This window comes from Heptranchias perlo, chromosome 2 (assembly GCF_035084215.1).
Source record: "Heptranchias perlo isolate sHepPer1 chromosome 2, sHepPer1.hap1, whole genome shotgun sequence".
NCBI classification, from domain to species: Eukaryota; Metazoa; Chordata; class Chondrichthyes; order Hexanchiformes; family Hexanchidae; genus Heptranchias; species Heptranchias perlo.
The window spans coordinates 7,760,806-7,788,341 of record NC_090326.1 but is presented as its reverse complement, the minus strand read 5'-3'; the positions used below and the strand labels follow the sequence as shown (position 1 = coordinate 7,788,341).

At 45.7% G+C, this 27,536-nt stretch overlaps 1 protein-coding gene across 1 annotated transcript in view; it reads right to left on the bottom strand.

The window, feature by feature from the left end:
- Nucleotides 1–10,024: 10,024 nt before the first annotated feature.
- lztfl1 (leucine zipper transcription factor-like 1) overlaps nt 10,025–27,536 on the bottom strand; it is an 87,700-nt gene continuing 70,188 nt past the window's right edge. The window contains exons 9-10 of the mRNA XM_067999995.1: nt 26,491–26,594; nt 10,025–10,202 (exon numbers count right to left, since the gene is read on the bottom strand). Coding sequence (XP_067856096.1) covers nt 10,184–10,202; nt 26,491–26,594 — 123 coding nt within the window. The 3' untranslated portion in view covers nt 10,025–10,183. The remainder of the gene's footprint in view (nt 10,203–26,490; nt 26,595–27,536) is intronic.

Below are 27,536 nucleotides of genomic sequence, written 5' to 3'. Positions count from 1 at the left end.
ACACTCTGAGACTTCATTACCAGATTGTCAGTGTGCTCCAGCCAATCTACTATTGGGGACATGGCCAGACAGAAGATGCTGTCTTCACATTAATTCAAAGGTTCTTCTGTCCCCTGTGAGTGAGTTAAGGCTGCTCTGTCACGGCTGGGATGGCAGCAGTACCCCAAGCAGCAGTCTGGTTTGTTCCTGCAGTATGCCTTGGAGGGAGCCAAGCAGTAGGTAGAGGACTAGGGATATCAAGTGCAGATATGAAGCATGATGTTGCGAATGGGTTAAATTGGTAGGTGGTATACTGTGAGGAGTACATGCACCGTGCTCATACTGGGCACATGATGGAAAAGCAGTGAATGGAGAATCTGGAACTATCTGGTGTCAGTAAGAACTGGAGCCTGACACAGCAGTTAGCAGTTTGGCACAAAACAGGTCACGTGACATGCTGCAAAACTGGACAGAACTGGTTTCAGTCAGGGTTAGACAAAGGGATAGCACATGGTGCTATGGTTAAGGGACAGAGTCATGCACTCTTTGCTACTCAAGACTAAGAACCATCTTGGATTGGAGCAGCTCTTAGTCTCCGATGGGTATCCTATGTGTGAGTATACAGCATAATGCTTGCTTGTAATAATCTCTTAATGTTCAATAAATCTCTAAAGTCAATCTATCTCTGGTATTTAGAACTATCTTAAAGTCCCAGCATGGGATAGGAGGAGGGAGCTGGATTGACAGTAAGACTTCTCTTTTTATTCCAGGTGGGAAGCAGCAGTTGTAAGGTTAGGAGGAAGGAGATTCCTACTATGTTGTAGGGAAGCAGTTGTTAGTAACTCAGGGGAGGGCCAAATTGGTGTCTTTAGCAGCTGTTAAAGGGGCTTGTTGTTGTTCCTGTTTGTCTGCCTCCTTCATTAAGTGTTAAAGCAGCAAATCCTTTTTTAATTAAAAAATAAAGACCTTTCTTGACAACATGAATCTGCCCCTTAAGATGGATAGTGCCTATACAGTAGCTCAGGAAGTAGCAGTGCTGGCTTTTGTTAGGGCAGTCAGCACCGACTCGGACATTCATTTGCATGTGGGTTATATTGCTGCATTCAAATCAGGTCATCAGGTGTAGACACCAGAAAAGCTATATAGAAAAGTTGGGTGCAGAACGAGGCAAATGATTAGCACCCATTTTCCTTCAACTTGCATCGATTTTTGAGGCATTATTTGGGAGCAGGCCAAAGGAAAATCTGCCTTAGATTTTTAACTCGTAGATGGGATGGTCGTCAAGATAGTAACTTCTTGAGGCTGTTCAAAAATGGCCACACAGCCAAGCTTCAGTTCAGGACTCAAGGTCCCAGTGAATGCACCAAGTGATGATTAGATGCATCAACTAAGAGTTTCATTCAGTGTTTCCAGGTGATGTGAGGATTGGTGAATGGTAACCCTGGGTAGACATTACCTCTCAATAAAGAGCAAACCGGCTGCTTCCATTAGCACCAACAAAGTGCAACCCAACACTCTAGCTGGTAATTAAAGTAACCAATTGGGAAATGGTGTATGAAAGGGCAGATGGTGTTTTGAGCCATAAGCAAAAATAGAATCATCAGGAGATGGAGGACAACAAGCTGCAGCAAAAAGGACATTCCTTTCCTTGAAGGACTTAAGAAATTTGAGTCCAAATTGTTGCTGTGGAATTTGCCAGCTCGTGCTTACAATATAGGCAATTCATACTTGAGATTTAATGGTTCAGAAAAAGTTGGTATGTCGGGAACATGTATTACTCAGTGAGGATGGTGCCCCACTATGATTTCTCTAAGTCCGCCTGTGTTCTCAGCAATCACTCGGATCAAAGGTGTGAGGTATCTGGCTGTATAAGGATGGGCTCACACAGGAGCAATCCCAATTAAGCAAAATAACACAGATGAAAACCCAAAGTAAAAACCCTAATATATGCGAACATTTAAGACAAAAAATGGCTAAAGCCACTGAGCCGAAAGTGTCAGAGAGACCGGAATTGAAAAGGTGACATTGAAAATAGCCAAAGTCACCAGCTCAGCCAGATTTAGTCCACCTGACATTTCCCTGATGAAGCTGAAGGTCAAGCAGGGAATAAAGAAATATCCCACTGGGAAGTCTCGCTCTTCGGTTGCAATGCAGGAAGTTGAAGATCGCGTTCAGGAATCGGCCCGAGAGCAGCTGCCAACGACTGGATGCCTGAGCAGGGGAGGGAGGTGTTGCCAACCTAAACTACTCGCTTTAAGGCACAAACTGGAACTGGCAGCACTAAGTAGTAGCGCCCATTGAAATTGTGTGGGACCCTGAAATTTACCCGTTCTGTTGCACCCCTGATTGACACCCTGGCCGGTTTTGGAGATCTCCCCCACCACCTCTAGCCCATCTCACATGCTCAGCTGTCCCTGTCAGTGGAGTTCAATTTGTCTATTCCAACATCGTGGTATGACCGAGCTCTCAGCTGAGACCGTTGTTGGGCTCCCCATTGTGGCTGAGAATTTAAACTAACCCAGCTCCACTGGCAGCCTTTGGGCATTCTGCCATCATTTTCCTGCAGCATTTCCTGCCAAATTTTCACTTGCCATTTTATGTCTCAGTAACTAAAATTTCTAAAGTCCAAAATAAGAGTCCAAACAAAATAAAAATCAAAAATTATAAACTTTCCAACATAATTAAATTTGCTCACTCAATTGTTGCTCTATCTTTATTTTTTTATTATTCATTCATGGGATGTGGGCATCGCTGGCGAGGCCGGCATTTATTGCCCATCCCTAATTGCCCTCGAGAAGGTGGTGGTGAGCCGCCTTCTTGAACCGCTGCAGTCCGTGTGGTGAAGGTTCTCCCACAGTGCTGTTAGGAAGGGAGTTCCAGGATTTTGACCCAGTGACGATGAAGGAACGGCGATATATTTCCAAGTCGGGATGATGTGTGACTTGGAGGGGAGCGTGCAGGTGGTGTTGTTCCCATGTGCCTGCTGCTCTTGTCCTGTTAAGTGGTAGAGGTCGCGGGTTTGGGAGGTGTGTCAGCCATGGCTCAGTCGGTAGTATCTCACCCCTGAGACAGAAGGTCTCAGAAATTTGAGCATAAAATCTAGGCTGACACTTCAGTGCAGTATTGAGGGAGTGGTGCACTGTTGGAGGTGCTGTCTTTAAAATGAGATGTAAAAGATCCCATGGCACTATTTGAAGAGCAGCGAGTTGTCCTGTTGCCCTCAACTAAGGTCACCAAATCAGATTATCTGGTCATTATCTCATTGCTGTTTGTGGGATCTTGCTGTGTGCAAATTGACTGCCAGATTCCTACATTACAACAGTCACTCCACTTCAAAAAGTAGTAAATGGGCTGTGAAACACTGTGGGATGTCCTGAGGTCATGCAAGGTGCTGTGTAAATGCAAGTTATTTCTTTAATGTTTTCAATAAAGTTTTCTATCAAGGCCTCACCCTGTCTCAAAAATGCATGGCGTTGACTGGTTAATTCCACCTCCCAATGCTCAGACACAGCTTTCAAACACATTGGTTATTTTGAGCATGTGCAGTTTGCAGAATTTCCCAGAATGGAATCTGTGCATCAACACAAGCTGATATCCTCTCTTCCTGTCACAATTTCATTGAATTCTAAAAGATTTATTTCATGGTAAGTGATGACATTCATTTAAATTTATAAAAAATTGTGCTTTCCTGTCATGAACTGCTTACAGAATCATAGAATGGTTACAGCACAGAAGGAGGCCATTCAGCCTGTCGAGTCCGAGCCGGCTCTCTGCAAGAGCAACCCAGCTAGTCCCACTCCCCTACCCTATCCCCGTAGCGCTGCAAATTTTTTTCCTTCAAATACTTATCCGGTTCCCTTTTGAAGGCCATGATTGAATCTGCCTCCACCACCCCCTCGGGCAGTGCATTCCAGATCATAACCACTCGCTGCGTAAAACAGATAACAGCACCTGTGATTGTGGTTTCTTCGTTGACTAGAATATTTTGTTTATCAAGAATCGATATTTTTTTAGTCGCTTGCCTGTATTTCTGTAGAAATTTGTTAAAAATATCTCTCTTCTGAACCATTTTTGAAACTGTATAAACAATGAACTTTTGAGCATTTAAAGCTTTTCTTTGTATTTATGGAAGAATGTGTGCCAGCAAACTCACTAAACCTGCATTAAAGGGGCAACTTTGCACTTCTTTGCACCTGGCACACACTAGGAGCTGTGGACCCCAGCCAGCCTGTGGTAGAAAAGATAGGAAAAATGGAAAAGGAGGGGGGGAGCCCTGATAATAAGGGAAGAGATAGAGACAGTAGAGAGAATGGAGCTTAGCTCAGAAAATCAGGAGGTAGAATCAGTATGGGTGGAGCTAAGAAATAACAAGGGGCAGAAAACACTGGTGGGAGTAGTTTACAGCATCCCTATCAGTAGTTATAGTGTTGGACAGGGTATAAATCAGGAAATTAGAGGAGCATTTAACAAGGGTAATGAAATAATCGTGGGGGACTTTAATCTTCTTATAGACTGGGCAAATTAAATTGGCAAGAGTAGTCTGGAGGATGTTCATGGAATGCGTTCGAGACAGTTTTCTAGAACAATATGTCGAGGAAACAACTGTGGAACAGGCTATTTTAGATCTAGTATTGTGTAATGATAGGAACATAGGAACAGGAGTAGGCCATTCAGCCCCTCGTGCCTGCTCCGCCATTTGATAAGATCATGGCTGATCTGTGATCTAACTCCATATACCTGCCTTTGGCCCATATCCCTTAATACCTTTGGTTGCCAAAAAGCTACCGGTCTCAGATTTAAATTTAGCAATTGAGCTAGTATCAATTGCCATTTGCGGAAGAGAGTTCCAAACTTCTACAACCCTTTGTGTGTAGAAATGTTTTCTAATCTCGCTCCTGAAAGGTCTGGCTCTAATTTTTAGACTGTGTCCCCTACTCCTAAAATCCCCAACCAGCGGAAATAGTTTCTCTCTATTCACCCTATCCGTTCCCCTTAATATCTTATAAACTTCGATCAGATCACCCCTTAACCTTCTAAACTCTAGAGAATACAACCCCAATTTGTGTAATCTCTCCTCATAACTTAACCCTTGAAGTCCGGGTATCATTCTAGTAAACCTACGCTGCACTCCCTCCAAGGCCAATATGTCCTTCCAAAGGTGCGGTGCCCAGAACTGCTCACAGTACTCCAGGTGCGGTCTAACCAGGGTTTTGTATAGCTGCAGCATAACTTCTGCCCCCTTGTACTCTAGATGTGGAGATGCCGGTGATGGACTGGGGTGGACAAAGGTAAGGAATCTTACAACACCAGGTTATAGTCCAACAATTTTATTTTAAAATCACAAGCTTTCGGAGATTATCTCCTTCGTCAGGTGAGTAGTACTCTCTCTTGTTGGCGATGGTCATTGCCTGGCACTTGTCTGGCGCGAATGTTACTTGCCACTTATGAGCCCAAGCCTGGATGTTGTCCAGGTCTTGCTGCATGCTGGCACGGACTGCTTCATTATCTGAGGGGTTGCGAATAGAACTGAACACTGTGCAATCATCAGCGAGCATCCCCATTTCTGACCTTATGATGGAGGGACGGTCATCGATGAAGCAGCTGAAAATGGTTGGGCCTAGGACACTGCCCTGAGGAACTGCTGCAGCAATGTCCTGGGGCTGAGATGATTGGCCTCCAACAACCACTACCATCTTCCTTTGTGCTAGGTATGACTCCAGCCACTGGAGAGTTTTCCCCCTGATTCCCATTGACTTCAATTTTACTAGGGCTCCTTGGTGCCACACTCGGTCAAATGCTGCCTTGATGTCAAGGGCAGTCACTCTCACCTCACCTCTGGAATTCAGCTCTTTTGTACATGTTTGGACCAAGGCTGTAATGAGATCTGGAGCCAAGTGGTCCTGGCAGAACACAAACTGAGCATCGGTGAGCAGGTTATTGGTGAGTAAGTGCTGCTTGATAGCACTGTCGACGACCCAATGTCCCCCTCTTCACCTCCCCGATCTTCCCCTGATGTCCTCTCGATCTTCCCCTCTCTCCCCAATCTTCCCCTAATCTCCTCCGATGTCCCGCTCTTCACCCCCGATCATCCCCACACCCCCGATCTTCCGCTCTCCCCCTCTTACCCCCCCCGATCTTCCCCTGTCCCCCCTTGATCTTCCCCTACCCTCCTCAGTCTTCCAGTCCAGCCCTGGATCTCCCCCTCTTCCCCCCCCACCCCGATCTTCCCCTCTCTCCACCAATCTTCCCCTCTCTCCCCCAATCTTCTCCTCTCACCCCGATCTTCCCCTCTCCCCCAGTCTCCCCCTCTCACCCCGATCTTCCTCTCTCCCCCTGATCTTCCCCTCTCCTCTCCGATCTTCACCTCTCCCCCGATCTTCCCCTCTCCCCCCGATCTTCCCTTCTCCCCCCCGATCTTTCCCTCTCCCCCGGTCACCCCCTCTCACCCCGATCTTCCTCTCTCTCCCCGATCTTCCCCTCTCCCCCCCGATCTTCACCTCTCCCCCGATCTTCCCCTCTCTTCCCCCGATCTTCCCCTCTCCCCCGATCTTCCCCTCTACCCCCCCGATCTTCACCTCTGCCCCCGATCTTCACCTCTCCCCCGATCTTCCCCTCTCTCCCTCCGATCTTCCCCTCTCCCCCGATCTTCCCCTCTCCCCCGATCTTCCCCTCTACCCCCCCGATCTTCACCTCTCCCCCGATCTTCACCTCTCCCCCGATCTTCACCTCTGCCCCCGATCTTCACCTCTCCCCCAATCTTCCCCTCTCTCCCTCCGATCTTCACCTCTCCTTCGATCTTCCCCTCTCCCTCTGATCTTCCCCCGATCTCCCTCTCCGCCCCCCCCCCAATCTTCCCCTCTCCCCCCGATCTTCCCCTCTCCCCCCACCCCGGTCCTCCAGTCCAGCGCCCGATCTTCCCCTCTCCCCCCGATCTTCCCCTCTCCCCCCAATCTTCCCCTCTCCCCCCACCCCTGGTCTTCCAGTCCAGCACTGGATGACGTCGTGCTCTCTCTCACCCCCCCCCCCCCACCCCCCACACCTCGCATTGCAGCTCTTGACGGGCAGCCAGCCTGTCAATCACGAAACCCGGATGGGACGTTAATCATCAGCAATCAAAGTGAGATCGTGTCGTAAACAGTAAGTTTTGTCCATGCGGGTTTGCCACGCGCACCTCCACCACCCCTCCCCCACCCTCACCCCCCACAGCCAACCCACCACCATTGCAAAATCGTTAAGTATTCTTACTGCAGTTGTACAGGGCCTTGGTGAGACCACACCTGGAGTATTGTGTGCAGTTTTGGTCTCCTTATCTGAGGAAGGATGTCCTTGCCATGGAGGGAGTGCAATGAAGGGTTACCAGACTGAATCCTGGGATGGCAGGACTGACGTATGAGGAGAGATTGGGTCGACTAGGCCTATATTCACTAGAGTTTAGAAGAATGAGAGGTGATCTCATCGAAACATATAAAATTCCAACAGGACTAGACAGACTAGATGCAGGGAGGAAGTTCCCGATGGCTGGGGAGTCCAGAACCAGGGGTCACAGTCCCAGGATACGGGGTATGCCATTTAGAACCGAGATGAGGAGAAATTTCTTCACTCAGAGGGTGGTGAACCTGTGGAATTCTCTACCATAGAAGGCAGTGGAGGCCAAGTCATTAGATGTATTCAAAAAGGAGATAGATAATGCTAAAGGGATCAAGGGATATGGGGAAAAAGCGGGAACAGGGTACTGAGTTAGACGATCAGCCATGATCATTTTGAATGGTGGAGCAGGCCCGAAGGGCCGAATGGCCTACTCTTGCTCCTATTTTCTATGTTTCTATTTGTTTAATTTCTCTGCCATTTCCTTATTCCCCATTATAAATTCTCCCATCTCTGTCTGGAAGGGACCCACATTTGCCTTCACCAGTCTTTTCCTTTTTACAAACCTATAGAAGCTTTTACAGTTCTTTTTACAATGTTTCTCGCTAGTTAGTCTCATATTCTATTTTCCCTTTCTTTATCAATGTCCTGGTCCTCCTTTGCTGAATTCTAAAATGCTCCCAACCCTCAGGCTTACTGCTTTTTCTGGCAACTTTATATGCCTCTTTCTTTGATTTAACACTATCTTTAATTTCTCTTGTTAGCCACGGTTGGACCACTTTTCCTGTTGGACCACTTTTCCTGTTGGGTTTTTGTGCCTTAAAGGAATATATATTATACAGGATTATATATTATCCAGTTACACAGGACTGACTCACTTTCAATTTACCATCACCGGGCCTTTAGAGTTTCCGCAGCTAATTCGGCCCCAAAGAAATCCTGTTTATCACCCCTGCCCTGCTCCTAAGAGAAGTCTTGCTTAAATGGAACACTGGTACATCCTGCTGAACAGACGGGATCCAGAGGTTACAGTCAACAAATCTATGAAACTGCCAGCATGACGTTTAGCTGGAGAAAAATGCAAAGGCAGATAAGGTACTGAATTGCACCAACAAACCACTGGAAAGGTAACAGAGGGGAGCAACAATGATGGTTCTGAGTACCAAGAATTTAATTGATGAGTTGAAGATGGAAAGGACTTTACAAAATTCAACCTTCACCCTGTTGAACAATTTACTCAGATCAGTTTTGTCAATCGCGGCAAACACAAGTTAAAACTGAGGAAATCGAAAGCAAGAGGGAAAGTCAGGAGACTAGTGTGGAATAAGTTAACTCAGAAGACCGTGGCTTCAAGACACAACTGGATTCATTTCAGTTGGGAGAATGGATCATAGAATCTTAGAATCATAGAAATTTACGGCACAGAAGGAGGCCATTCGGCCCATCGTGTCTGTGCCGGTCGATCGTGTCGATCCCACAGGATCGAGGGATGTGGTGAGAAGACAGGCAAGTTGCAGGTTATCTCTGAAATAGGAAGGGCCTAAAGACCTTTACCTACTCCTGAAAATTCTTCTGTTCTGATGGGGCAGAACTTGAAATGCAGAAGTAGGTTCATTCTGATGCCACATGTGGTATTACCAGATTGAACTTTGCATAGGAAATGTAGCACCATGAAGACATCAACCTGTTCTTGATTACAGGAAGGGTGAGACACAATATTACCTAGTGTTGATACAATAATAAAGCAGATTGGGAAATTCTTAACTTTTTAATATATTTTAAGCTTCATGGATAGAATAAGGTACAAATACAAAGGCTGCCATAAATACTATTTAAAGTCCAACTTTCAAACCAAAAATGTATTCATCAGTTAGAGGCGTCATCAATAGTTTCTTCATAGTAAAATGCTTTAATTTTCCAAAAAATAAACTAAATATATCTGGTCGCTAAACTAAGGCTCGCATAACCAAAGTAAAAAGACCCAATAAAATCTCTCCGGCACCTCTGGCTGTATCCTTACTGGAATCATTCAACAGAGGGCAAATTAATGTAATGGCAAAACAGTTGCTGTACATTTTCACACTATAAGTAGATATTTCAAGCAACTTTTCTTTTTGTGATACCACTTCTGCAAAGCAAAGGTAAGTGCAAAGGAGTTTGGACATTCCAATCAAAATGTAAATGGACCGAACTTAAAAACTGTGTAAAACCAGATTATGTCCCCTATATTTCATTTATGTCAAACTATGGTATACAGATTAAGTACATTGGCAATGTTACATTTAGTCGCTATGTTGTGATTTATAACCAAGACAAAGATTTTCAAATAAATGACTACCATGAAAATTGGCTGTTGTGTTTGCCTATATGAGAACAGTAACTGCACCTCAAAAACATTCATTGGATGTGGTGTGTTGGGATGCCCTGACGACATGATTAGGCACGATATAAATGCAAATTCTTTCTTTCTTACAAACATATAATATGTACTGTGAGTTTAAATTTGCTTGGATAATTTATTCTGTTTTGTTTAATTTTTGTGCTGGCAATGACTGCCCATGTGATCCATGTCAATACATTGAGGTGACTGCAGTGATTAATGATTATTGGCTGTGATATCATACTGTCAATTTATCAAGAAATAAAGTTGACTACAAGGGAATGATATGAACAGAACACATTTAAAAGGTATGCAAAACTGTTTTAATTTAAATCAAAAAGTTAAAAGAATTCTAAATAAGATAACATATCTCTCAAACATGGAGATAACAAAGAATGTAATGAGTCCGTCGCTGAAATCTCCTTTCTGAAGCAGCTTGACCATAGTCACACAATGTCCTTAGTCTTCTGCTTCATACCTAAAAGTATTAAACACAGTCAGTCTTCCGCCTCAGGGTGAAGGAACACTATGATATTTAATTTCAAACAATTACTCTTTAAGTGTTCTAGGAGATTATTTTAAAATGATCTTTACAAATTTACGGAAATATTTGAAGACCTTCTGCATAGAACCTAGACAGTATCCAATTTGAAGAAGTGAACTTCCTATGTACAGTACTTTACACTTAAAATGTAGAAACATACATATTAAAATGTCAGACAGAGAAAGACCAGCTGGTCCATCAAGTCTGACCTATTCAGCCATGTTGCAACTAGGCAACATGACCCTCAGTGCACCCACCCACCAGCAGCCATGCAATCTCCTGGGAGAGACAAAATAAACAAGATTAAAAAAAACCCGAGGGAAAAAAAAGGTTCTGGGAAATTACTTGATGACCCCCCCCCCTCCTCCCCCGCCAAAAGGCAATCAAAAATGAGTTCCAAGAGATAACAGTGAACACGAGGTACATCATCCAACATCCCAACTACCTCTCGTATGCAGCAATATCAGTGTTCTCCAGCTCCCCCTTGAATGTTGGCAGAAAATCTGCACCCACTGCACGAGCCAGAAACCTAAGCCACAGGTCAACGACCCTCTGTGAAAATAACCTCCTGACATCGAACCTAGTTCCATGTTCACCTAACTTATACACGTCCCTTTGTTCTCCTTAACTTAGCGAATTCAAAATAATCTGTCCACGTGTACAGAGTCTAGTCCCATCTTCATTATAAATACTTAAATAAAGTCTTCCTGAAGGAGACACTTTTCTAGAGTAAAAAGATCCATCTCCCTGAGCCCACCATGATAACTAAAGGTTTTTAAACTAGGTATTAATCTAGTGACCCTCCTCTGAACCTTTTCCAGGACCTCTATATCTTCCACCATGTGATGGGATTAGAAATGGACACAGTATTCTAGATGGAGCCTAATCAAGGTCATGTACAAGGACACAAAATTGGCTAAGGGACAGAAAACAGAGAGTAGTGGTGAACGGTTGTTTTTCAGATTGGAGGAAAGTATACAGTGGTGTCCCCCAAGGGTCGGTATTAGGACCGCTACTCTTTTTGATATATATTAATGACCTGGACTTGGGTAAACAGGGCATAATTTCAAAGTTTGCAGATGACACACAACTCTGAAATGTACTAAACAATGTGGAGGATAGTAACAGCCTTCAGAAAGACGAATACAGACTGGTGAAATAGGTAGACACAAGGCAGATGAAATTTAACGCAGAGAAGTGTGAAGTGATAAATTTTGGTAGGAAGAATGAGGAGAGGCAATATAAACTAAATGGTACAATTTTAAAGGGGGTGCAGGAACAGAGAGACTTGGATAGCTCTTTCAAAGAGCCGGCACAGGTACAATGGGCCGAATGGTCTTCTGTGCTGTACCTACTGTGATACCATGACACTATGGTGCTCTTTGTTTTATACTGAATCATCCTAGCTGTACACACTTTCGCTATACCTTTGGGCACTGGCTGTGGACCTTTACAGATAACACTTATAAACAATTTTACAACACCAAGTTATAGTCCAACGATTTTTATTTGAAATCTACAAGCTTTCGGAGGCTTCCTCCTTCCTCAGGACATTTACCTGACGAAGGAGGAAGCCTCCGAAAGCTTGTAGATTTCAAATAAAAATCGCTGGACTATAACTTGGTGTTGTAAAATTGTTTACAATTGTCAACCCCAGTCCATCACCGGCATCTCCACATCATAGATAACACTTAGGTCTCTTTCCCTCTCGACAGACTTTAATTCAGAAGCCACTGTCCCATCTAGTTTAATATCATCCGCTAATGTTCTGTCCAATTACAAACCTTATCCAACACGTTTTGTATCCCCTCAGGTCACATTTGCAGATGATGCCAAACAAAGAAGTTGAGTCAATTTGCATTTCCTTTGAAACAGTGGGCTATTGTAAATAGGTTTGAAACACCTTAAAAAGTTTCCAACAGACTTTGCCTGTTCATCATTTAAACAATCAGCGAACTGGATTCATCCACCCACAACCAGTCAACATTCCAGCTAGCTCAGTGTTAAAAAGAAAATGCCTCTGTATCATCGGATCATTAATTATAATAAATGTGATGGGCCGTGCGGATGCAGAGATTGATTGTGGGGCAGTACCAGAGCATAGAGCTCGTATAATGCCCTTGGCAGAGCTGAAAGTCAACATCATAGTGAACTGTGGTGTGAGGTTGTGGCTACAGAAATTTGTGTTGACACTAATAGCTATGTGAAAAAGATGCATGGGCATTGACTGGAGCATTAGTGAACTTCACACAAATCTAAAAACAATACCATAAAGACCAGGAACTAGTAATAATCATTCTAACATACAATTTCTATAGGAAGATGGAACAATGCCATGATAGCTCCCATGAAGGCAATGCTAGTACTCAGTGTTGGGATCCATAATGTTGTTTTTAATTCATATCAATGACTTGGATTCAGAAACTCAGTGCAAATTAGTCTGCAGATGATACTAAACTAGAAGGGACAGTGGAGTCAAAGGAGGCAGCTCGGAAATTGCATATCGGAAGGAAAAGTCCATGAATAATGTGGAAATAGCAGAGGAAGAAGTTGAAAGAGTCTTAAAACTCTTAGTAAACTCAGTACTCAGCATGCATAATCAATGCAGAGCAGCAATCAAAGCCAACGGAATGACAAACTACATTGCCAAAACAGTAGAGTATAAGTCAGAGGAAGTCATGATCAAACTATACTGCACTGGTCAGATCATATCTTGAGTACTGCGTTCAGTTCTGGCCACCAAGGGACAAAAAGGAGACATTGAAGCTTTGGAGGCAGAGTCATGAGGCTGATTCCCAGTGTCAAAGAAGTGACTTCTGAGGAGAGACTGGAGAAACATGGACCTAGAAATTGGGCCACATAAACGTGCTACTTTATTCGAACCAGACTCCAAATTACAGGCTGGAAGTGCACTACCCGCCATTTTGGAACAGGAGGTAGCGCTCGCATTACGATCTCATGCATGCAGCATTTAAAGTCAAAAATAATTTATTCAGATAGAATTACAAAGAACGTACAGCACAGAAACAGGCCATTCAGCCCAACTAATCTATGCCGGTGTTTATACTCCACACTAGCCTCCTCCACCCTACTTCATCTCACCCGAACAGCGTTTCCTTCCATTCCTTTCTCCCTCATGTGTTTATTTAGAATCACAGAAAATTTACGGCACAGGAGGAGGCCATTCAGCCCACTGTGTCTGTGCAAGCCGAAAATGAGCCACCCAGCCTAATCCCACTTTCCAGCACTTGGTCCGCAGCCCTGTAGATCACGGCACCTCAGGTACACATCCAGGTACTTTTTAAATGAGTTTAGGGTTTCTGCCTCTACCACCCTTTCAGGCAGTGAGTTCCAGACCCCCACCACCCTCTGGATGAAAAAACTTTCCTCAGCTCCCCTCTAATCCTTCTACCAATTACTTTAAATCTATGCCCCCTGGTTATTCACCTCTCTGCTAAGAGAAATAGGTCCTTCCTATCCACTCTATCTGGGCCCCTCATAATTTTGTACACATCAATTAAATCACCCCTCAGCCTCCTCTGTTCCAAAGAGAACAACCCCAGCCTATCCAATCTTTCCTCATAGCTAAAATTCTCCAGTCCTGGCAACATCCTTGTAAATCTCCTCTGTACCCTCTCTAGTGCAATCACATCTTTCCTGTAATGTGGTGACCAGAACTGTACGCAGTACTCAAGCTGTGGCCTAACCAGTGTTTTATACAGTTCCAGCATAATATCCCTGCTTTTATATTCTATGCCTTGGCAAATAAAGGAAAGCATTCCATATGCCATCTTAACCACCTTATCTACCTGTCCTGCTACCTTCAGGGATCTGTGGACATGCACTCCAAGGTCCCTCACTTCCTCTACACCTCTCAGTATCCTCCCATTTATTGTGTACTCCCTTGCCTTGTTTGCCCTTCCCAAATGCATTACCTCACACTTCTCCGGATTGAATTCCATTTGCCACTTTTCTGCCCACCTGACCAGTACATTGATATCTTCCTACAGTCTACAGCTTTCCTCCTCACTATCAACCACACGGCCAATTTTTGTATCCTCTGCAAACTTCATCATGCCCCCTACATTTAAGTCCAAATCATTAATATATATCACAAAAAGCAAGGAACCTAGTACTGAGCCCTGCGGAACCCCACTGGAAACAGCCTTCCAGTCACAAAAACACCCGTCGACCATTACCCTTTGCTTCCTGCCACTGAACCAATTTTGGATCCAATTTGCCACTTTCTCTTAGATCCCATGAGCTTGTACTTTTTTTGACCAGTCTGCCATGTGGGACCTTGTCACAAGCCTTGCTAAAATCCATATAGGCTACATCAAATGCATTACCCCTCATCGACCCTCCTTGTTACCTCCTCAAAAAATTCATCAAGTTAGTCAGACACGACCTTCCCTTAACAAATCCATGCTGACTGACCTTGATTAGTTCGTGCCTTTCTAAGTGACGGTTTATCCTGTCCCTCAGAATTGATTCCAATAATTTGCCCACCACCAAGGTTAGATTGACTGGCCTGTAATTACTCAGTCTATCCCTCGCTCCCTTTTTAAACAACGGTACAATGTTAACAGTCCTCCAATCCTCCAGCACCACGCCTGTATCCAGGGAGGATTGGAAAGTGATAGTCAGAGCCTCCGCTATTTCCTCCCTTGCTTCTTTTAACAGCCTGAGATACATTTCATCCGGCCCTGGTGATTTATCTACTTTCAAAGATGCTAATCTCCTTAATACTTCCTTTCTCACTAAGTTTATCACATCCAATATTTCACACTCCTTCTCCTTAGCTACAATATCTGCATCGTCCCTCTCTTTTGTGAAGACAGACGCAAAGTATTCATTAAGAACCATCCCCACATCTTCCACCTACACACATAGGTTACCTTTTTGGTCTCTAATAGGTCCTACTCTTTCCCTAATTATCCTCTTGCTCTTAATGTATTTATAAAACATCTTTGGTTTCCCTTGATTTTACTTGTCAATATTATTTTCATGTCCTCTCTTTGCTTTCCTAATTTCCTTTTTAATTTCACCCCTGCACTTTCTATACTCCTCTAGGCTTTCTGTAGTATTGAGTTCTCGGTGTCTGACATAAGCTTTCCTTTTCTGCCTTATCTTACCCTCTATGCTCCTTGACATCCAGGGGGCTCTAGATTTGGCAATCCCGCCCTTTTTCTTTGTGGGAACATGTTTACTCTGAACCCCTTGAATCTCCCCCTTGAATGCTTCCCCCTGCTGTGACACTGATTTACCTTCAAGTAGTTGTTTCCAGGCCACTTTTGCTAAATCACTTCTGAGCTTAGTAAAACTGGCCTTTTCCCCAGTTGAGAACTTTAACTCCTGTTCTATCTTTGTCCTTTTCCATAACTATGCTAAAACTAACTGAATTATGATCGCTATCACCAAATTGCTCTCCCACTGATACTCCTTCCACTTCCTTCCCCTTAAATGCATCTGTGCTATTCGCCTCAACTACTCCTTGTGGTAGTGAGTTCCACATTCTCACCATTCTCTGGGTAAAGAAGTTTCACCTGAATTCCCTACTGGATTTATTAGTGATTATCTTATATTTATGGCCCTTAGTTTTCTACGTCTACCCTATCAAACCCCTTCATAATTTTAAAGACCTCTGACAGGTCACCTCTCAGAACCCCAGCCTGTTCAGTCTTTCCTGATAAGTATACCCTCTCAGTTCTGGTATCATCCTTGTAAATCTTTTTTCAATTTTCTCCAGGGCCTCTATATCCTTTTTGTAATACAGAGACCAGAACTGTGCACAGTACTCAAAGTTTTATATAAGTTTAACATAACTTTTGTGCTTTTAAATTCTACTCCTCTAGAAATGAAACCCAGTGCTTTGTTTGCTTTTTTATGTCCTTATTAACCTAATGATTTGTGTATCTGTACCCCTGCTCCTCTACCCCATTAGACTATTATTATCCAAGGAGTATGTGGCCTCCTTATTCTTCCTATCAAAATGCACCACCTCACACTTTCCTATATTGAAATTTATTTGCCAATTACATGCCCATTCTGCAAGTTTATTAATGTCCACTTGTATTCTGACGCAGTCTTCCTTTCCCCAATTTGGGGTCCGCAAATTTTGAAATTGTATTTCCGATTCCCGAGTCCAAATCATTAATGTAAATTGTGAACAACAGTGGTCCCAGCACCGATCCCTGTGGAACACCACTTCCCACCTTTTCAGATGAGGGTCATCTGCTGCGTGCAGGACGTACTCACCATTTTGGACAGCCCCAGCTGATTGGTCGCCAAGTGCTGACATCGTTCAGCACAACAGAACACTACACAGCATGAAGACCCATTTTCCAGCAATATTTAATGGGACGTGCAGTACCTACAGGTTAGTTGCTGGTTTACTATTTCTGGCTACTGTTTCACTTTTATGTTTTTGTTTGTGTTCTACCACTCTTCAGACTTCATTTTCTCTACATAGAGAGAGGGTTGGCTGCTTTTGCTGTTTGCCTTACAGATAGTCTAACTACAAACATGAATGATCTGGTCGGGCTGCCTTTGGGTATAGAGGACGATTGGGAGCAGCAAGGAAGACACCACAGAGCAGGACAAGCTGCCAGAAGAGGGAGAAGGAGGAGGGCACGGAACAGGAGGTCATATCCACAGAGGGTCTTCAGGCAGCAATTATCTTATCTCAACATAAGTGAGAAGCAGTGTATGAGTCACCTTTGCTTTACCAAGGAGGGTGTCACTGACATATCTCAGCTGCTGCAGCCTCAAACCAGGGCATGGACAGCACTGCCTGTCACTCTCAACTTTTATGCCATGGGCTCCTTTCAGGCTGCAACAGGTGACATCTGCAATGTCTCATCATTTGCAGTACACTGATGTATCAAGGAGGTCACCGAGGCTCTCTACACCAGGAGAAACACTTAACTATTGACAGAACGAAGCAGGACGAGACAGCATGAGGTTTCACCCACATGGCAGGTTTCCCCTTAGTACAGGGTGCCTCTGACTGCCTTGTGTGCTCCACATCAACACCCTGGAATATTTATCAATCGCAAGGGATTCCACTCTAACATACAGCTGCTTTGCGACCACAGGCTATGCATCATGCAGGTCTATGCCCGCTATCCAATGAGCAGTCACAACACTTTCATTCTGCGCCAGTCCTCTGTGCTGCCTTTATTCCAAGCAAACCTCCAAATTACAGGCTGGCTTTTGGGCAACAAGGGTTATCTCCTCCTGGTATGGCTCATGACTCCATTTAGGAGCCCGCACACACACACACACACACACACACACACACAGAGTAGGCCTACAACGAGAGCCGTGTTGCCACCAGGAACATCATTGAGCAAACAATCAATGTGCTGAAGCAATCCTTCCCCTGCCTGGACCATTCCGGAGGAGCTTTGCAGTACATCCCAGAACGGGTATCCAGATTTGTGGTCATCTGCTACATGCTCCACAACTTCACCATCATGAGGGACCAGCCCTGACCACCACCTGGGCAGCAACATGATCGAGAAGAGGAGGAGAAGAAGGAGGAGGAAAAGCGAGAGGAGGAGGAAGAGCAGGAGGAGGATGAGGAAGAGCAGCAGGAGGAGGACGAGGACGAGCAGGTGGAGGATGAGGAAGAGCAGGAGGACGAGGAGGAACAGCAGGAGGAGGAGAGCAGGAGGAGGAGGAAGACAGGAGGAGGAGGAGGTAGAGCAGAAGGAGATGCAGTGACCTACAAAGCCCATTTCTGTCCGAGCTCTCAGAGATCAGCTCATCGACGAGCTCTTCAAATAAGTCAGATCTCCCAGTCCCCACTTCTCACAACCATCATCACATTGGCTTCTTTCAATCCAAACTTATTGGTCTCTTCCTCACTTCACTACAAACATAAATACCCAACTCCTAACACAAATCTAAAACCAAATTTATCAAATAATGTTATGATTTACAGAAAATACGACTATTCACCCTTGTGCATACCTTTGCTTGTCTTGTGTGCTCCTTTTTAAAAAAAAAATTAACTCATTCTAGAGATATGGGTGTCGCTGGCAAGGCCGGCATTTATTGCCCATCCCTTGTTGCCCTTGAGAAGGTGGTGGTGGGCCTTCTTCTTGAACCGCTGCAGTCCGTGTGGTGCAGGTTCTCCCACAGTGCTGTTAGGTAGGGAGTTCCAGGGTTTTGACCCAGCGACGATGAAGGAACGGGGATATATTTCCAAGTCAGGATGGTGTGTGATTTGGAGAGGAACTTGGCGGTGGTGTTGTTCCCATACACCTGCTGCCCTTGTCCTTCTAGGTGGAGGAGGTCACGGGTTTGGGAGGTGCTGTCGAAGAAGCCGTGGTGACTTGCTGCAGTGCATCCTGTAGATGGTAAACATTGCAACCAAGCCCAAGCCTGGATATTGTCCAGGTCTTGCTGCATACGGCATGAACTGCTTAATTATTTGAGGAATTGCGAATGGAGCTAAACATTGTGCAATCATCAGCGAACAGCCCCACTTGTGACCTTATGATGGAGGGAAGGTCATTGATGAAGCAGCTAAAGAGCTGAATATAGTCAGGACGCTGCCCTAAGGAATTCCTGCAATGATGTCCTGGGGCTGACATGATTGGCCTCCAACAACAACTATCATCTTCCTTTGTGCTAGATATGACTCCAGCCACTGGAGAGTTTTCCCCCTGATTCCCATTGACTTCAATTTAACTAGGGCTCCTTGGTGCCACACTCCGTCAAATGCTGCCTTCATGTCAAGGGCAGTCACTCTCACCTCACCTCTGGAATTCAGCTCTTTTGTTCATGTTTGGACCAAGGCTGTAATGAGGTCTGGAGCCGAGTGGTCCTGGCGGAACCCAAACTGAGCATCGGTGAGCAGGTTATTGGTGAGTAAGTGCCGCTTGATAGCACTGTCGACGACACCTTCCATCACTTTGCTGATGATTGAGAGTAGACTGATGGGGCGGTAATTAGCTGGATTGGATTTGTCCTGCTTTTTGCGGACTGAACATACCTGGGCAATTTTCCACATTGTCGGTTAGATGCCAGTGTTGTAGCTGTACTGGAACAGTTTGGCTAGAGGTGCGGCTAGTTCTGGAGCACAAGTCTTCAGCACTACAGCCGGGATGTTGTCAGGGCCCATAGCCTTTGCTGTATCCAGTGCACTCAGCCGTTTCTTGATATCACGTGGAGTGAATCGAATTGACTGAAGACTGGCTGCTGTGATGGTGGGGATATCGGGAGGAGGCCGAGATGGATCATCCACTCGGCACTTCTAGCTGAAGATGGTTGCGAACACAGCCTTGTCTTTTGCACTCACGTGCAGGGCTCCATCATCACTGACGGTGGGGATTTTCATGGCGCCTCCTCCTCCTGTTAGTTGTTTAATTGTCCACCACCATTTGTGACTGGATGTGGCAGGACTGCAGAGCTTGGATCTGATCCGTTGATTGTGGGATCACTTAGCTCTGTCTACAGCGTGTTGCTTCCGCTGTTTAACATCGTATGTAGTCCGGTGTTGTAGCTTCACCAGGCTGACACCTCATTGACACTGCAGCAACACACCACAGCATCTTCGACAGCACCTCCCAAACCCGTGAACTCCTCCACCTAGAAGGACAAGGAAAATAGAATATGAAAGTAAACTAGCAAGAAATATAAAAACAGATTGGGGTTGGGATCGGAGGATCGGGGTCGGGGTCGGAGGATCGGGGTCGGGATCGGAGGATCGGGGTCGGGGTCGGAGGATCGGGGTCGGGGTCGGAGGATCGGGGTCGGGGTCGGAGGGTCGGGGGGGTCGGGGTCGGAGGATCAGAGTTGGAGGATCAGAGTCGGAGGATCAGAGTTGGAAGATCGGGCTCGGAGGATCGGGGGGGGGGGGGTCCGCTATCAGTGGGGGGGAGGGACCGTGCAGGTAGGCTTGTTGAGCCTGGGGGAAGCACTCCCGCTCCTCCGGGCCCACAAGCTATGCCTTTCTAGGCACTTACCTGTTAGTCTCTGGCCTTCTCGCCTCCTTTCACAAGCCGTAAAACAGAAGGCCCAGGAATCCCAGCCCGCCCAGGGTTGAATTCGGGAATTAGTAAAAAATGGAGGCTTGAAGCCTCCTTGAAAGGTTTTAAGGCCCAACTCGCCTCCTGGGAGCGGGTTGGCGCCCGGCCCTCGTCCCGCCCCCGGAAAAACCGGAAATGGGCGGGTCTGAAATGGTGGCAATTTTCAATGCACCCCCAACCCACCCGTTTTTTACTTTTAAAATTGAGCCCAAAGAGTCTGCAAAGGGATATAGACAGGTTAAGTGAGTGGGCAAGAAGGTGGCAGATGGAGTATAATGTGGGGAAATGTGAGGTTATTCACTTTGGTAGGAAGAATAGAAAAACAGAATATTTTTTAAAACGGTGAGAAACTATTAAATGTTGGTGTCCAGAGAGACTTGGGTGTCCTTGTACATGAAACACAAAATGTTAGCATGCAAGTACAGCAAGCAATTAGGAAAGCAAATGGTATGTTGGCCTTTATTGCAAGGGGGTTGGAGTACAAGAGTAAGGAAATCTTACTACAGTTGTTCAGGGCTTTAGTGAGACCTCACCTGGAGTATTATGTACAGTTTTGGTCTCCTTACCAAAACTCCTTGCCTTAGAGGTGGTGCAGCAAAGGTTCACTAGATTGATTCCTGGGATGGGAGGGTTGTCCTATGAGGAGAGATTGAGTAGAATGGGCCTATACTCTCTGGAGTTTAGAAGAATAAGAGGTGATCTCATTGAAACATTTCAGATTCTGAGGGGGCTTGACAGGGTAGATGCTGAGAGGTTTTTTCCCTTGGCTGGAGAGTCTACAACTAGGGGGCATAGTCTCAAGATAAGGGGTCGGCCATTTAAGACTGAGATGAGGAGGAATTTCTTCACTCAGAGGGTTGTGAATCTTTGGAATTCTCTACCCCAGAGGGCTGAGGATGCTGAGTCATTGAATATATTCAAGGCTGAGACAGACAGATTTCTGTTCTCTGGGAGAATCAAGGGATATGGGGATCGGGCAGAAAAGTGGAGTTGAGGTCGAAAATCAGCCATGATCTGATTGAAGGGCGGAGCAGGCTCAAGGGGCCATGTGGCCTACTCCTGTTCCTATTTCTTATGTTCTTATTTTCAGGTACACCTGATGCTGCTCCTGACATGCTGTTCAACACTTTGAACCAGGGTTAGTAATCTGGCTTGATAGTGACTAGTGACGGAGGAGTGAGGGATATGCCGGGCCATGAGGTTACAGATTGTGCTGGAATACAATTCTGCTGCTGCTGATGGCCCACAGCGCCTCATGGATGCCCAGTTTTGAGCTGCTGGGTCTGTTCTTAATTTTCCCATTCAGCACAGGTGATATTGCCACACAACACGATGGAGGGTATCCTCAGTGTGAAGACAGGTCTTGGTCTCCACAAGGACTGTACGATGATCACTCCTACCAATACTGTCATGGACAGATGCATTTGCGACAGGTAGATTGGTGAGGACGAGGTCAAGTAGGTTTTTCCCTCGTGTTGGTTCGCTGACCACCTGCCGCAGGCCCAGTCTGGCAGCTATGTCCTTCAGGACTCGGCCAGCTCAGCCAGTAGTGGTGCGACCGAGCCACTCTTGGTGATGGACATTGAAGTCCCCCACCCAGAGTACATTCTGTGCCCTTCCCACCCTCAGTATTTCCTCCAAGTGGTCCGTCCGATTTTATTCTTATTACACTTCTTTGTAGTGATTTGATACAACTGGGTGACTGGCTGGGCCACTTCAGAGGGCAGTTAAGAGTCAACCACGTTGCTGTGGGTCTGGAGTCACATGCGTTTAGGCCGGACCGGGTAAGGACGGCAGGTTCATGGTCACCTTTACTGATACTAGCTTTTTATTCCAGGTTTATTTAATTATTTTTTTTTAAACTTAATTCAAATTCAAACACCTATGAGGTGTTTCCTGTGGCTGGAGCTTGGGTGGTGGAGGCTGCTGAGCTTCCGTTGAGGAGAGTACAGATGGCCTTGGAGGATGGCCTCGAGCTGCTCTGGCCTAGGAGGGCCCGGTTTCAGACTGCACCATCTCGGCCTGGGCTGTATCAATCTGGCCTGGCTGGCTGACAGGCATCAGCAAGGGCACTGGCGGTGTGGCAGGGGTGGGAGCAGGAATGTTATCATCATGAGAGAGGACAGCGAGGGTCATCTTCCATGGAGCCACTGCCACTCTCCCGGGGCGGCGCCTCAGTAATCCTGGTGATCTGTTGGTGAACAGGTTCCTAGACTGTTGTGATGCACCCAGAGCCAAGAAGACAGTTTGTGCTACTATGGAAGCTGTCAGATTTATCATGAGACGCTCCATCATGGGATCCACTGCGTTGCTGATGGAGCATTGGAAAGATTGGGCACTATGCTCTGCGCAAAGCCTTGTGCCAAGTTGGAGCTATCTTCCTTCATGCTTCATTTTGGATAAGCTCTCCGGCGGGCTGCTCAGTACACCAAGCATTTGGTTGTGTATGCCCATTTGGTAGCCTCGCCCATCATGTCCCCATCTGCATCCTCTGCAGCAGAACTAGTATGCGACCTCACCCTCCGGCGAGCTGGCACCTGTAGCATCCTATCCCTCTGCCCTAGTTCCTGCGCAATTGTGCCTGGTGAGTCACCACGAGCAGTTCCCACATCTAACACAAGCTCTATGGCCCGCGTGGTGTCAGTATCCGAGCTAGTAGCTGCAAAAGTCAGATCAAGTGACAGTGCAACTTAATCATCACTCTCGTCCTCTTCCTCCACTGGCTGCGGGGCTTCCGCACTCTGAGGAGCTGAAATAAGAAAGAGGCAAGGGTTAGGTTGTGATGTGAGGGAGAGCGGGGAGGATGAAGTGTGTGTTGGAAGCAACTGCCGCTTGTTATGCAGAGTGAGGTGGGGTGAGGGAGAAGTCAGAAGAGATCAGGAGGACTAGGTATAAAGAAACCTCAGCATGTCCTCCAGCATCGCCAGTCGCCATGGCCTCCACTCTGCTCCTTCCCATCGCTGCCAGCGTGGTCACGCCAATGGGGGACAGGGTGTATCGCTACGCTGGTTCCCCACCGGTGGCAGCCTGCTACCTAGTGTTAAACATCACCTTCTCCTGTAAGAAAGAGGGAAGTGTGTTAGTGAATGTCTAGCGAGATGACTGGGGAATGTAACCATCATGGTTGAATAGCTGCTATTGTGTGTGTGAGAAGCGAATTGCGCGTGTGAAACTTGTAATAATGCTGAGTGTGTGAGAAAAGAAATAAGATTTACATTTATGTCCTCAGGACGTCCCAAAGCACTTTAGAGCCAATAAAATACTTTTGAAGTGTAGTCACTATTGCAATGTAGGAAACGCAGCAACCAATTTGTGCACAGCATGCTCCCACAATCAGCAGTGTGATAATGGCCAGATAATCTGTTTTAGTGATGTTGGTTCAGGGATAAATATATGCCAGGACATTCTGCTGCTCTTCTTCGAATAATGCCATGCAATCTTTTACATCCGGCTGAGAGGGCAGACGGGGCCTCGGTTTAACGTCTCATCCAAATGATGGCACCTCCAACAGTACAGCAGTCGCTCAGTACTGCACTGGAATATCAGCCTAGATTTTGTGTTCCAGCCTCTGGAAGGTGAGGTAAAGAATAATGTGAAGTGTGTTGTGCTGATTGGAGCAGAATGCATGGTGCTGGGGGAGGGGATTGGTGTGATTGCTTCCCTTGGTGTGACTGCTCCCCTTGACATTCAACGGCATTACCATCACCGAATCCCCCACCATCAACATCCTGTGGGGCATCATTGACCAGAAACTTAACTGGACCAGCCACATAAATACTGTGGCTACAAGAGCAGGTCAGAGGCTGGGTATTCTGTGGCGAGTCACTCACCGCCTTTCCACCATCTACAAGACACAAGTCAGGAGTGTGATGGAATACTCTCCACTTGCCTGGATGAGTGCAGCTGCAACAACACTCAAGAAGCGCGACACCATCCAAGATAAAGCAGCCCATTTGATTGGCACCCTATCCACCACCTTAAACATTCACTCCCTTCACCACCGGCGCACAGTGGCTGCAGTGTGTACCATCCACAGGATGCACTGCAACAACTCACCAAAGCTTCTTCGACAGCACCTCCCAAACCCACGACCTCTACCACCTAGAAGGACAAGGGCAGCAGGCACATGGGAACAACACCACCTACATGTTCCCCTCCAAGTCACACACCATGCCGACTTGGAAATATATCGCTGTTCCTTCATCGTCGGTGGGTCAAAATCCTGGAACTCCCTACCTAACAGCACTGAGGGAGAACCTTCATCACACGGACTGCAGCGGTTCAAGAAGGCGGCTCACCACCACCTTCTCAAGGGCAATTAGGGATGGACAATAAATGCTGGACTTGCCAGCGATGCCCACATCTCATGAAGGAATAAAAAAAACCACTGCATCCACTACCTGGGAGCAATGCTCCTGGCATTGACCTCTTGGGTGATTTTCTCCCACTGCCTCCTCATCATCTGGATGGCTTCCTTCCTCCGGGGGATAACGTATGTCCTTCCTCCTCTCCACTTCCTGCACCAAGGTCTCCAGTGCAGCACCCAAGGACCGTGGTGCTCACTCTCTCCCGGTATCAGCCATTTCAGTCTTCCACAGCAGTTCCTCATAGCACTTTTTCATAGTATCATAGTATGCTGCAGGAGACCATTCGGCCCATCCTGCCTGTGCCAGCTCTTTGAAAGAGCTATCCAATTAGTCCCACTCCCCTGCTGTTTCCCCATAGCCCTGTAATTTTTTTCCTTTCAAGTATTTATCTAATTCCCTTTTGAAAGTTACTATTAAATCTGCTTCCACCACCCTTTCAGGCAGCGCATTCCAGACCATTACAACTCGCTGCGTGTAAAAAAAAAAGTTTCCTCATGTCACCTCTGGCTCATTTGTCGATCACCTTAAATCTGTGTCCTCTGGTTACCGACCCTTCTGTCACTGGATACAGTTTCTCCTTATTTACTCTATCAAAACTTTTCATGATTTTGAACACCTCTATCAAATCTCCTCTTAACCTTCTCTGCTCTAAGGAAAACAACCCCAGCTTCTCCAGTCTCTCCACATGACTGAAGTCCCTCATCCCTGAAACCATTCTAGTAAATCTCTTCTGTACCCTCTCTAAGGCCTTGACATCATTCCTGAAATGTGGTGCCCAGAATTGAACACAATAGTCCAGCTGAGGCCTAACCAGTGTTTTATAAAGGTTTAGCATAACTTCCTTGCTTTTGTACTCTATGCCTCTATTAATAAAGCCCAGGATCCCATATGCTTTTCTAAAAGCCTTCTCAACTTGTCCTGCCACCTTCAAAGATTTGTGTACATACACCCCCGGGTTTCTCTGTTCCTGCACCCCCTTTAAAATTGTACCATTTAGTTTATATTGCCTCTGCTCATTCTTCCTACCAAAATGTATCACCTCACACTTCTCAGTATTAAATTTCATCTGTCTGCCCATTTCACCAGTCTGTCAATGTCCTCCTGAAGTCTGTTACCATCCTCCAAATTGTTCACTACATTTCCGAGTTTCGTGTCATCTGCAAACTTTGAAATTACCTCTATACCCAAGTTCAGGTCATTAATATAAATCAAAAAGAGCAGTGGTCCTACACAAAATCCATCTCCCTTTAAGAGGTGCCGGCTGCCTCAAATAATGTGGGTTCCTCCCAATATCGCCCCCGTCCCAACAGGCATGCAGCCAATGAACAGCATGGGAAGTGCTCACTCCATGCACAGATCATTAAGATTAGTGCATACTGAATTTCTCGCCCATGGGCTTTGCAGCCTGGAGAGGAGGTGTCCAAGGTGATCTTATAGAGGTATATAAAAGATAGTTAAGGGAATGGAAAAGTTAAATCATAATATTACTTAAAATTGCAAGAGAAGGACAAAAGGAATAGAGGCCTAAAACGAAGGCAAATTTAAGACTGATCTCAGGCAGCACTTTTTCACCCAAAGAAGGCTCAACATTTGGACTGGACTTCCAGATAAGAGTGGTGAAGGCAAACCCTAGAATCATTTAAGAAACAATTAGATTCTGAAATGGGAGGGATTGAAGGGCATTTTTGGATAGATAAATAAAGATGGGCTAAATGACCTTCCATGTCTGTTCTGATATTGTGAATAGTGGATTGGGATCTCTACCCTTTTAAATCCGGATTGACAGAATCTTTTTCGTTTCAGATGTCGACTTACTTTGAGAGGCGTTTGCGTAATTCTTTCACTTGGTCATTCTTCTTTGTTAATATTTCTTTCATATTGCGATAAGCAGCTGTTTCCTGGAACTTTTTGTCCAACTCCTGTTATTAAAATGAACATTTAATTGAAAGAGTAACACGTAGAAGTCAATCAATATACATAACTGGGTAAAGGCATCTCTTCTAGTAAAACAGCAAAAAATGTTATCTGCATGAGACTTGCAAACTGTTTTGTTACTCACTAGCTGGCTGCTTCTGTTATGCACTTTGGGCAGAACCTTCCACTTTGGCGGAGGTGTAAGACGAGTGATAGCAGATCGGCTGCCCGTTATACACCTCACCTTTCCATTCACTTCAATAGAAAGGCAAATCGGGTGGGGTGTGTAACAGGCAGCCAATCCACCACCACCCATTTTACACCCCCTCCAACGGGAAAGTACCACTGTTGTTTCTTGCAAAAGCCATCTTTAATGGCTTACAATAGGAAGCATTCATTTCTGCTTGGGGTGGGGTGGGGGGAGAGTTGGTGATTACTATACTGGTACGGTTGCTGAGGGGGAAATAGAAATTATTACAACATGAAGCATCAGTAGAATTACAGTTTTAAAAAATATACACCAAACACCAAATGGTGAAGTTGATGTGTTTGTTTTACAAATGTTAAATTCCACTGTCAATGACCCACGTTTTTCCAGTTATGTTTTGTACAGATTTTATATTATTTCTGTTTGTATATGGTGGCCTGGAATCTCCTCCAAACTTGTGCCGAAACAACAGTATGAGTAAGGCATAAACGCGAAAGATCGAGGAAATTCATGTGTGACTTACGCCGGTTTTTACGCAGTGCCTGAGTTGCCTCACCTTTTGCAACGATTTAGCAAAACCTTTGCCGATATCCTCAGCTGCTCACTAACATAGCTCTGCTCCCCCGAGCAAAAGACCAGAGAGCGCTAGTTTTCTGCATTTACTTCTGAAAAAGCCCAAAATTTAGGTGCAGCAGGACCCATAGTCATATTTCTGGTGTTTTATTGCGATTTTGTAACC